The sequence below is a fragment of the Panulirus ornatus genome, chromosome 45, assembly GCF_036320965.1.
Source record: "Panulirus ornatus isolate Po-2019 chromosome 45, ASM3632096v1, whole genome shotgun sequence".
NCBI lineage: Eukaryota > Metazoa > Arthropoda > Malacostraca > Decapoda > Palinuridae > Panulirus > Panulirus ornatus.
The window spans coordinates 1,701,925-1,715,456 of record NC_092268.1 but is presented as its reverse complement, the minus strand read 5'-3'; the positions used below and the strand labels follow the sequence as shown (position 1 = coordinate 1,715,456).

General features: G+C 38.4%; 1 protein-coding gene across 25 annotated transcripts in view; it reads right to left on the bottom strand.

The window, feature by feature from the left end:
* The window catches only part of LOC139762982 (negative elongation factor D-like), a 303,098-nt gene that overhangs the window by 189,769 nt on the left and 99,797 nt on the right, over positions 1-13,532 (bottom strand). For 4 of the 25 annotated variants that reach the window (XM_071688451.1, XM_071688450.1, XM_071688452.1 and 1 more), the window contains exons 8-11: positions 6,363-6,940; positions 6,056-6,144; positions 5,514-5,602; positions 1,459-1,569 (exon numbers count right to left, since the gene is read on the bottom strand). The exons of 13 other annotated variants lie outside the window; for them this stretch is intronic. In XM_071688451.1, the coding sequence (XP_071544552.1) occupies positions 6,835-6,940 (106 nt within the window). In that variant the 3' untranslated portion in view covers positions 1,459-1,569; positions 5,514-5,602; positions 6,056-6,144; positions 6,363-6,834. The remainder of the gene's footprint in view (positions 1-1,458; positions 1,570-5,513; positions 5,603-6,055; positions 6,145-6,362; positions 6,941-13,532) is intronic. 8 more of the 25 variants (XM_071688457.1, XM_071688454.1, XM_071688453.1 and 5 more) reach the window with 7 other exon arrangements.

Here is a 13,532-nt window from a genome sequence, read left to right as displayed (position 1 = left end):
TAATAACCTTGCTCTTATTCACACTTACTCAACTTTCTTCTTTCACACACTTTACCAAACTCAGTCACCAGCTTTTGCAGTTTTTCACATGAATCAGCCACCAGCACTGTATCATCAGCGAACAACAACTGACTCACTTCCCAAGCTCTCTCATCCACAACAGACTTCATACTTGCCCCTCTTTCCAAAACTCTTGCATTCACCTCCCTAACAACCCCATCCATAAACAAATTAAACAACCATGGAGACATCATACACCCCTGCCGCAAACCTACATTCACTGAGAACCAATCACTTTCCTCTCTTCCTACACGCACACATGCCTTACATCCTCGATAAAAACTTTTCGCTGCTTCTAACAACTTGCCTCCCACACCATATATTCTTAATACCTTCCACAGAGTATCTCTATCAACTCTATCATATGCCTTCTCCAGATCCATAAATGCTACATACAAATCCATTTGCTTTTCTAAGTATTTCTCACATACATTCTTCAAAGCAAACACCTGATCCACACATCCTCTACCACTTCTGAAACCACACTGCTCTTCCCCAATCTGATGCTCTGTACATGCCTTCACCCTCTCAATCAATACCCTCCCATATAATTTACCAGGAATACTCAACAAACTTATACCTCTGTAATTTGAGCACTCACTCTTATCCCCTTTGCCTTTGTACAATGGCACTATGCACGCATTCCGCCAATCCTCAGGCACCTCACCATGGGTCATACATACATTTAATAACCTTACCAACCAGTCAACAATACAGTCACCCCCTTTTTTCATAGATTCCACTGCAATACCATCCAAACCTGCTGCCTTGCCGGCTTTCATCTTCCGCAAAGCTTTTACTACCTCTTCTCTGTTTACCAAATCATTTTCCCTAACCCTCTCACTTTGCACACCACCTCGACCAAAACACCCTATATCTGCCACTCTATCATCAAACATTCAACAAACCTTCAAAATACTCACTCCATCTCCTTCTTGCATCACCACTACTTGTTATCACCTCCCCATTAGCGTCCTTCACTGAAGTTCCCATTTGCTCCCTTGTCTTACGCACTTTATTTACCTCCTTCCAGAACATCTTTTTTATTCTCCCTAAAACTTAATGATACTCTCTCACCCTAACTCTCATTTGCCCTCTTTTTCACCTCTTGCACCTTTCTCTTGACCTCCTGTCTCTTTCTTTTATACATCTCCCACTCAATTGCATTTTTTCCCTGCAAAAATCGTCCAAATGCCTCTCTCTTCTCTTTCACTAATAATCTTACTTCTTCATCCCACCACTCACTACCCTTTGTAATCAACCCACCTCCCATGCTTCTATGGAAGTAAAAATGTTATTCCTCCTAAACTCATTCTGTAAGAATGACTCATCACTAAATCCTAAAGTATTTGGAAGCCTGGTAAACTAAACTAAACTGGCACTTATATACAAACATACTTCTATTATCAACTAAGTTCTGTCGAGTCGGCAGTGGTCATGTGTGTTTCTTGCTGCTGCTGCTGCTCCATATCATGCACTAAGGCCATTCCACATTCGTACAGAAGACACCTGGAAAATAAGTCAACAATGAAAAGAGCTTAATAAAACTACGTGCAAGGAGCACTGCTACTGCTATCAAGTTATAACTCACATATAATAATGCACCTATCATTTGTTGCCATATATATGTACCCACCCAGTGCTGTAATTCTTACATTAACATGTACACCAACATGAGCTTGCTACATCATCATCTCTTACCTAATCGCCAAATATTTTCATAGTTTCAGATGCTAAAAGCTACCAAAACTAAGTTCTCACAAATATAATCAAAATCAGAAAACACAGCCTCAGCAGTACATACACAAAAACAAAATCAAGAGTTTATACGTATCTAATTGCACAGATTGTGATTTTCCAAATCTTCAAGCCTCACCTACATGTGGACTGCAAGCACTATGTCCATAAACATATAATCTCTCCTTGTCACACACAACACTAAACACTTGGCTCACACATCTCATTCTTTGCAACTCTATTTTCCTGCAGTAAGCACTATGAGTTAGCCCTGCCTTTTAGCATAATGGTAGGATCAACAGATATTAGAAATAGTTATGAACATTATGTAGTAGTAGGAGATACGAGCATTAGCTGGAAGCATTAGACAGAAGCAGTATACCACATCGTTCCAATTCACTCTATTCCTTGCACGCCTTTCACCCTCCTGCATGTTCAGGCCCCAATCACTCAAAATCTTTTTCACTCCATCTTTCCACCTAAAATTTGGTCTCCCACTTCTCCTCGTTCCCTCCACCTCCGACACATATATCCTCTTTGTCAATCTTTCCTCACTCATTCTCTCCATGTGACCAAACCATTTCAAAACACCCTCTTCTGCTCTCTCAACCACGCTCTTTTTATTTCCACACATCTCTCTTACCCTTACATTACTTACTCGATCAAACCACCTCACACCACATATTGTCCTCAAACATCTCATTTCCAGCACATCCACCCCCCTGCGCACAAATCTATCCATAGCCCACGCCTCGCAACCATAAAACATTGTTGGAACCACTATTCCTTCAAACATACCCATTTTTGCTTTCCGAGAAAATGTTCTCGACTTCCAAAAATTCTTCAAGGCTCCAAGAATTTTCGCCCCCTCCCCCACCCTATGATTCACTTCCGCTTCCATGGTTCCATCTGCTGCCAGATCCACTCCCACATATCTAAAACACTTTACTTCCTCCAGTTTTTCTCCATTCAAACTTACCTCCCAATTGACTTGACCCTCAACCCTACTGTACCTAATAACCTTGCTCTTATTCACATTTACTCTGAACTTTCTTCTTTCACACACTTTACCAAACTCAGTCACCAGCTTCTGCAGTTTCTCACATGAATCAGCCACCAGCGCTGTATCATCAGCGAACAACAACTGACTCACTTCCCAAGCTCTCTCATTCACAACAGACTGCATACTTGCCCCTCTTTCCAAAACTCTTGCATTCACCTCCCTAACAACCCCATCCATAAACAAATTAAACAACCATGGAGACATCACACACCCCTGCCGCATACCTACATTCACTGAGAACCAATCACTTTCCCCTCTTCCTACACGTACACATGCCTTACATCCTCGATAAAAACTTTTCACCGCTTCTAACAACTTGCCTCCCACACCATATATTCTTAAAACCTTCCACAGAGCATCTCTATCAACTCTATCATATGCCTTCTCCAGATCCATAAATACTACATACAAATCCATTTGTTTTTCTAAGTATTTCTCACATACATTCTTCAGAGCAAACACCTGATCCACACATCCTCTACCACTTCTGAAACCACACTGCTCTTCCCCAATCTGATGCTCTGTACATGCCTTCACCCTCTCAATCAATACCCTCCCATATAATTTACCAGGAATACTCAACAAACTTATACCTCTGTAATTTGAGCACTCACTCTTATCCCCTTTGCCTTTGTACAATGGCACTATGCAAGCATTCCACCAATCCTCAGGCATCTCACCATGAATCATACATACATTAAATAACCTTACCAACCAGTCAACAATACAGTCACCCCCTTTTTTCATAGATTCCACTGCAATACCATCCAAACCTGCTGCCTTGCCGGCTTTCATCTTCTGCAAAGCTTTTACTACCTCTTCTCTATTTACTAAATCATTTTCCCTAACCCTCTCACTTTGCACACCACCTCGACCAAAACACCCTATATCTGCTACTCTATCATCAAACACATTCAACAAACCTTCAAAATACTCACTTTATCTCCTCACATCACCACTACTTGTTATCACCTCCCCATTAGCGTCCTTCACTGAAGTTCCCATTTGCTCCCTTGTCTTACGCACTTTATTTACCTCCTTCCAAAACATCTTTTTATTCTCCCTGAAATTTAATGATACTCTCTCACCCCAACTCTCATTTGCCCTCTTTTTCACCTCTTGCACCTTTCTCTTGACCTCCTGCCTCTCTTTTATACCTCTCCCACTCATTTGCATTTTTTCCCTGCAAAAAAAGAAGCAGTAGGTTGGAAAATTAAGTAGGAATATTAAGTAAACACATTAAGCAATAGTAGTTGGTAGGAACACTAAGCAGGAGCCTCTGAAACACTGAACCAGAGTTCCCTCTGCCAATGGCCTGTTAAGACTGAGGCAGCAAATGGTAAGAAGTAGCACTGGATTCATCGGTTATGAAAAGAACTATGGATGGTGGTACCTAGCACTGTTTATACTGTAGAGTAAATGGTCCAACAATGTTAAGTTCTTTTAAGTATATATTTTCATTAAGTTCCTTTATATATATATCTATGATAAAGCTATTTATAATCTAATTTGATATACAATAATAAAGAAAAACACACACTATCCCTTTAAAGCCATTACTCTGATGTGGTTCGGGCTTGTAGAAAAAGCTAAAGGAGTTTACAAGGAAAGTATAATTAAGGGGGTTGGTGTGAGGATCATCATCAGTGACCTGAAGAAATAGATTAGAGGAGTACTGGAGGGAAAAAATGAGGCAAGAATGTGTGGAATGGTATCTGTGGGAAGCATGTAAAGAAAAAACGAGTGGAAACTTTAGCCATCACCATTCCCTTGCAGAGTTTTGAGGGGAATGGTAGTCAGAGAGACATATCTATAGGAACATGAATCTGGAAATTTATCTACCAGAAGCAAAATTTCATAAAAGTATGATGTGTAATCCAATCTTTGCCGACTACATGACAACCTCAATTAATGCCAACATCCTAAAATTTCAAAAAAGTTATAAGTGAGAAATACCATGAGATTGACAAAAATGGCAAGAGTAAATGAAGCTAGGGGAGTGATAGAATTGGGAGGTATTTAAGGGAGCAGTGTTGGCATGTGCAAGTACAAGGTGGGAGATGGGTAGGTGAGAAAGGGTAAAAAGTGGCAAGATGAAGTTACAAGTGAAAGCAAAAAGGGAGGTTTATGGGAAACACTTACAAGGAAAAAAGTACAAACCTTGGAGGTAACCTTGGAAAGGTCTGTGGGGCCTGGCTTTGGATAGGGGGCTGCAGTTTTGGTGCATTTCATGCAAAAGCTAAAGAATATACATGTATGCAAGTGAATGTGGCCTCTCTTAGTTTGTTCCCGATGCTGACTCACTAACACGAGATACAGCAAACAGAAAATAATAAGCAAGTTTTTCCTTGTTGTAGTGCCTAAATTTGCCAAATAACACATACTGGCCACTTAAAAGGAATGGTTATGTACACAAGATATCACACGAATCTACCAATTTTCAGAATTAACAAATGCTCTAGTAGATAAAATCAATTTTGTTAATTCAGAAACTTCCATTACTAGTATATGCTTTCATGATTATCCTAATACAACTATGCCTATCAGATCTTTAACTCCTACTTGATGCTGACCAGAAAGATATAAAACCATTCCTCTCCAAGGTATAAGTAATTATTAGGTAAATATGTGGTGGTATGGTATAATAACGTACTTGAGAGCAGCCATTCCTATCAATTATATTCAATAGCAGGGACTTCTATTTTCTTGAATGATGCCTTCTCACTACATCATACAACAGGACTGTAAAAAATAAATGAGAGGTTGACAGATGATACATGTGGTTTTGGCATATTTCATGCAACAGATAAAGATTGGATGAGAATAAACGCAACCTTACTTCATATGTTCCTGGTGCTATTTCGCTAACATGCAAAATGGTAAATATAAAAAGAAACCGATTTTCTTGTAGTGCCCGAGTTTATCTAATAACCCAGATATTGACCATTCTAAAGGAATGGTCATAGACACAAGAGATATCTCAGGTGAATCTTACCCAATTTCAGATGTACAACAAATGCTCTAGTACATAACTCCTACTGTCATCTCAGTTAACATGAAAACTGCAAACTTCCACGTTTTCAACTATGCCTGTCTTTAAATATTATTGTGCTGACTAGAATGATGAGAACAATCCCTCTCCAAGGTATAGGTAATTATTTGGTAAATATATGGTGGTATGGTATAATAACTTACTCGTGAGCAGCCATTCCTGTCAATTACATACTACAGCAGGGACTTCCGTTTTCTTGAATGATGCCTTCTCACTACATCATACAACAGGACTGTAAAAAATAGTAAATGAGAGGTTGACATAGGATACATGTGTCAATTCAGAAACTTCCATTACTAGTATATGCTTTCATGATTATCATAATACAACTACGCCTATCAGATCTTTAAATCCTACTTGGTGCTGACCAGAAAGATATAAAACCATCCCTCTCCAAGGTATAGGTAATCATTTGGTAAATAAATGACAATATGGTATAGTAGTACTTACGTAACAGCAGCCATTCGTGTCAGTTATATACAACTGACTTGTGACCTTGAATGTTGACATCACATCATACAACAGGCCTGGAAAAAATAAAAATTCAGAAACAGATATTGTTGAAGAAAGGAAAAAACAAAACAATACAAGTGTGTGGTGTGTGGTGTGGTGCGTGTGTGTGTGTGTGGTGGGGAAGATGCAAAGAACTGCAGCTGCTTACGCAAAGAGTTGCAATAATTGTAGTCTACTACGATATTTTATCCCTTGCTACTTCCTCACACGAATTATCAGATATGTTTCTATATACAGTGTATCATTACATCCACTACAACATATGCTAAAATATGCATGCAATATTAGTAAAGTTAACAGTAACATATGCATAATACCATTTCTAAACCAATAAAACAAAGCTGTCAAGTCATGTCAGTCACTCTGTCAAATTGGGTCATGTCAAAAAATCACCAGACACGAAACATCCTCAGCACGTTATCAGGAACACTCGGAGAGGATATCTTCTAATGATCTTGATGATGGTTTGGAAGATCAAGTGGATGACCCTTGCGACTGCATTTGTCCTTCTGCTCCTGCAAAATGAAAGTGAATAGTCTCGTATTACAAATCAACGTCATTTGTTAAATGCAGATATTCTCAACATTGCCAACGTAAGCAGTTTCTCCTTTAAAATCAATTATAATTCTCAATATATTTATCAACTAGTTACCACAAAACCAAAAATACTGACATACCCGTGAGTACAAAAGAAAATTGGGTACACTTCCTAAACTGTACATAGGATAAGCAGATTAATTAACATGTTCTCTCTTGTGCATATGCTAGAAATTACATCTTCCGCAGCTCTGTATGCCAAACCACAAGCAACCTACTTCACTGTACAATAAATCAACTGCATATTTCCTTTACAAGAAATATGGGTGATAAATGAAACGCCTCATCCATACATCATTGGAATTACTGTAACTTAACCATTTTTACCCTCCCAGATAGTGAAATCTTATCCCATACATTCCTCGATGCTCCATTACCATTAACCAGAACCCCTTTCTGGCTCCTGTAGCTTCATAGCTGCATTATTTCCAGTAGCACGGAAATAATGGGTCTCCTTTGGAGTAACAAGTTGATCACTGAGAATGAAATTCTTTTGTCAACAGACAATTTAGTTTTGCCTAATGTCACTTGACAATCACAGTCAGGACATAACTGATGGTTTAACAGCAAACTACACAATTATGAGAGATTAAATTCTTAAACCATTACCACAGGAGAAAGTAGCTTAATATTGAAAACGAAGTCATGAAGTACTTAAGTGGTAAATTACCTAATTTACTCGCTGTATATGCCTCAATCCATCAACATGGGTTTCAATGGGCACCTGAATAAAGTCCACCAATCAATCAATTCGCAAGAACAGAACTACTGTTATTTATATCAACCGACGCCATGTTGGATCTGATTTCCGCGATCGGTAAATAATTATGTAAAATAATCAATGTTAATGACAAAAGATTTACGAGGTTTAAAACGATCCTAAGGGGCAGATAAATGTAAATTATAAAAATACTAAACTATTTGCTGACCAAGGCCACTAAAAGTTTAGGTAAATTTATACCAAATGTACATCACATCCAATCACCCTCCATTTTCCCTGGCAAACATATCCCTTAATGCTTTATTTAATGGCTGTAAAACATTCTACAAATCATAACTTGCAGCAAGTAATTCTGTAAAAACTACACAATTATGGAATAAATGAAACATTCAAGCTGTTGGTCAAAGCTAACCTACACATTTAACTGTCAAAATAATGTTAAAGACCTCAGACCAACTTCCAATGCGCCACTATGTACCAAGACGAAATAACGTCACAATTCGCCATTAAGGACATTATTAATAGGTTTTCAAATCTGCCATAGTTTAATATATATATGAAACCGTCGATTAATGGCGTCAAATTTCAATTCCTCCCTATATTACGTAGGGAAATAATGCATATCATGAAACCCAAGAGAACTGGACAACTTACCCTCACGGAGCCGATGGTCAAAGAGGTTGCAAATGGTAAGGACTCTTTCTCGAAACCTCGGTATGGTGTGGATTCGAAGCGGCTTCGAACACAAACCTTCGAACGAATATTGAGTTTTTACCAAGTCTTTCTCGTTATTTCCAGAACAAACTCAATAAAATCTCCTCGAATATTAAGACAGAGAATATATATATAAAATGTAACAAGCTGATCCATCAGATAATGATAAACCCGAGATATTTCTGGAGTTCATTCACGGTTCAAAGCCGAGTTGAGCGGGGTGAAGCAATCCGAGTCGTTTTAATAGGTCATAATGAGCGGTTCGGTTGTTTCATCTTTAACATGATATTTGCAACAGATATAAATAAAGATACTCAAATTTTGGTTTGAACAACTGTGAAGCTAAATTTTTTACTTTAAAATATCAAAATGACTATAATCATCAAGATACGTATGTTAAAAGTAATGATTCGCGAAATTAATGTCTATTTGGTAATTTTACATGATTTAAAATGTGATTTTAAGGACCATGACAACAGCGTCATCTTGCTGGGATCAGGAAAAGTAAAATGTGTCCAGGGAAATAAATAAATACATAACACTGATGTTTGGCGACCGAGCCGAATTCTGCATTCATTCCCATACAAAAGCAGTCATTTTACCCGAATAAACATATCATAACGCAATCTTAACGTTAATTGAAAATTAAACAGCCACTTCAACAACTAGAATATGACATTGTCCAGTCTAAAGTAACAGGCGCGACATTCCTTTCATCTAGAGACATTTGCGAGTTCATGAACATTCTCGTTGGGGAAGCCCTGTTAGGTTTAGGTCATCTTGATGTCATCTAAGATATAGAATTACGTTGCTTATGAAGCCATGTGAGCGAACTACAGTAACAAATTATACTAACGGAGATGTGCTCCATATTAATTCCTCTCTTATCTGCTTCAAAAATACCTTCAAATCGGCTTCCATGTGTATTCAATGGACACATAAGTTATCGGTATTCTAATATCAGAGAAGAGAAGATATTTCACAAAGTAAACATTTTCACTTAATTTCCCTCTGATTGGTCTCATTTTTCTCCTTTCTCGTTATTTCTCCTGCAGTTATTGGTATTCATCTGAACAAAATGCTACTTCTGTCTTTTCTGTATCAAAAACAAACTAATTCTATCTATATACAATATAACATTTATGTCTCTTTCTCACTCTGCCTCTCCTTTTATCTATCTGCAAGTATTGCTTAAATCAAATGTCTACCAGAGTCAATAAAACGAAATTCCTTGTATTTCTTATGGACTAAATGTCTAAAAATGTAATAAATCAGTTACTAAAAGGTAAAATCAATTCTCATAAATTTGTCACACACAACTGTCAGTTTCATATAAGTGCACACTGGTTTTTTTAAGACCAATGTGTTGCAATCCAATTCTGATTACATAATCCCAGTATACAATGAACTCTCTTCATTGCGTGCCTTTCACCCTCCTGTATGTTCAGGCTCTGATCGCTCAAAATCATTTTCACTCCATCGTTCCATCTCCAATTTGGTATCCCAATTCTCATTGTTCCCTCCACTCTGACACATATATCCTCTTTGTCAATCTTTCCTCAATCATTCTTTCCATGTGACCAAACCAGATATATAAAAAAGTTTTGGAAATATTTTCCCTAATTAAACAGGAACTAATCAAGAATTTGCTTCAAGATAAACATATATATGTAAACAGCTTATTGGTAACATTTTCTTTGTTTTGTTTGGTTTTTATGAAGCAACTAAGATTAAGACAGGGGAACAGTAACATTTGGCTGATTTAAGTTACTCTAGGTTAGGTGGGCTGGGGTCAGTTTGGGTTACAGTCAGGATTACATTCTGAGGTTACACTTAGGGTATATAGAGTTAGATATTTCTGCAATTATTCAGGGTAGGAGAATGTCAAGTTGCCATAGAACACCTAAACCAATTCTGGTGCTACACTCTCCACATCATGGATGCTTTGGTGAATCTGACTGCCCTTGGCTGAACATAATAGGACCAGGTTTCTGGCACCAGCCAAACAGCCACAATATTAAGGACTTGCCACACGCCTCCACACCAGTGGGTACTCAGCACCATAACACGCCCAAGATTCCGGCAGTTTTCAATATCTCCAGAGTTACTACGGCCCACTCACTCGCCATACTATATTCAGAGTTTCACTTAAAAACACAATACTTCTTTTGCTCAAAAATGGCCACCCCTCTGTCCCTCCTCCAGCACCACCTCCACCAATGCTTGCTAAATTTGACGCACTACCTCACGCTCAATTACAAAATATTTATTTAGATTACAAAAAGTCACAGTACACATAATATTAACAAATAACAAAGCAAAAGAAAATTATTTTTTTTTTTTTTTTGCTTTGTTGCTGTCTCCCGCGTTTGCGAGGTAGCGCATGGAAACAGACGAAAGAAATGGCCCAACCCACCCCCATACACATGTATATACATACACGTCCACACACGCAAATATACATACCTACACAGCTTTCCATGGTTTACCCCAGACGCTTCACATGCCCTGATTCAATCCATTGACAGCACATCAACCCCAGTATACCACATCGATCCAATTCACTCTATTCCTTGCACGCCTTTCACCCTCCTTCATGTTCAGGCCTCGATCACTTAAAATCTTTTTCACTCCATCTTTCCACCTCCAATTTGGTCTCCCACTTCTCCTCGTTCCCTCCACCTCCGACACATATATCCTCTTGGTCAATCTTTCCTCACTCATTCTCTCCATGTGCCCAAACCACTTCAAAACACCCTCTTCTGCTCTCTCAACCACGCTCTTTTTATTTCCACACATCTCTCTTACCCTTACGTTACTTACTCGATCAAACCACCTCACAACACACATTGTCCTCAAACATCTCATTTCCAGCACATCCATCCTCCTGCACACAACTCTATCCATAGCCCACACCTCACAACCATACAACATTGTTGGAACCACTATTCCTTCAAACATACCCACTTTTGCTTTCCGAGATAATGTTCTCGACTTCCAAACATTCTTCAAGGCTCCCAGGATTTTTGCCCCCTCCCCCACCCTATGATCCACTTCCGCTTCCATGGTTCCATCCGCTGCCAGATCCACTCCCAGATATCTAAAACACTTTACTTCCTCCAGTTTTTCTCCATTCAAACTTACCTCCCAATTGACTTGACCCTCAACCCTACTGTACCTAATAACCTTGCTCTTATTCACATTTACTCTTAACTTTCTTCTTTCACACACTTTACCAAACTCGGTCACCAGCTTCTGCAGTTTCTCACATGAATCAGCCACCAGCGCTGTATCATCAGCGAACAACAACTGACTCACTTCCCAAGCTCTCTCATCCCCAACAGACTTCATACTTGCCTCTCTTTCCAAAACTCTTGCGTTCACCTCCCTAACAACCCCATCCATAAACAAATTAAACAACCATGGAGACATCACACACCCCTGCCACAAACCTACATTCACTGAGAACCAATCACTTTCCTCTCTTCCTACACATACACATGCCTTACATCCTCGATAAAAACTTTTCACTGCTTCTAACAACTTGCCTCCCACACCATATATTCTTAATACCTTCCACAGAGCATCTCTATCAACTCTATCATATGCCTTCTCCACATCCATAAATGCTACATACAAATCCATCTGCTTTTCTAAGTATTTCTCACGTACATTCTTCAAAGCAAACACCTGATCCACACATCCTCTACCACTTCTGAAACCACACTGCTCTTCCCCAATCTGATGCTCTGTACGTGCCTTCACCCTCTCAATCAATACCCTCCCATATAATTCAATTAACACATTAACAATAATCATAGAAGCCAAACAGGAAAAATCATTTATTTACAAAAATCCTGGAAACCAGTTACATTGCAACATTAAAGAAATGGCAAAGCTTAAATAAACACCTTAAAACTTTTAATTTGTGTGAATTACTATCCTCTGTAGGATTTTATTTCCCAAATTATATTGGTTAGTCATAGCAGCTTACAGCCCACCTTGATTCAGATGGCATTATCTTTCCATAAGTCATGGCCTTTAAAAACAAAGTCCACTTTAAGGCTGACAGCATGATTGGCATACATATGTAAATAGGCATTATCTGGCTCCCCCCTGCTTGAGGTTACAATTCAAGTGAAAAGTCACCTTATGTAAGGCTGTGTCACTGGAAGGGTAGTCTCACCAAAGACCTCCTCAGAGAATGAACTCCGAAGCAAAACATTTTTTGGTGTGATTAAGCTATTTCCTCAACTTGTGATGCATCTCACCAAAGGTGACTCATCACTTGTAATGTAACCAGTAATATGCATATTTTTTTCATGCTAGTTCAAAATTTCCATCCACAGTGAGGTAGCACCAAGAACAGACTAAAAACAAGCCTCATTCACCATCAACTTGTTAAGTGGAATATACCAAAACCTGAACCTTCTATCTATTACTAGCCTCACAGAACTTTACGTGGTTTCCTCTGGTTCTGTCCACTGACAGCTCATTGCCCCGCATACCTTATCATTCCAATTCATTCTGTAATGTGCAAGCCTAAAATCATCTCCAACACATTCACTATATAAACTATTTCTCAAGAATTACAAAAGTCATTCAGCTTTGCTTATTCCACATTGCCCAAAATATGTATAAAACAAAAAAATAGAAAAAAATTGTAATCAAACTGGTAAGTGTTATGTAACTCTGAAGAGTTTCAGGAAAATGACTGCCAATGCTTGCAAATTTGTGCACTATAACCTCACATGTTTCTGTGAATTTTTCAAACAATTTTCTTGGGTTACATCAGGACTCTTTGTTCCTTTTAAGTGCATGAAAGAAGTACTGGGTTAAACTTATAAATTTCTGAACTTCAAAAGGATTGAAGTTAATAACAGTCATCACACATTCTGAATGGACACAGTATAGGAAGATATCTAAAGAGAATTGTGCTTGAAAGTCCAATTACCTTCTGGACAAAAATCCAAAATAATAACGTTAAAATATTAGATTTTTACTGTGGTTTACAGACGTTGCAGTATGTAACAACAGAAATTTGATAATTTGAGACAGGGAAACCTTGTGGTTAA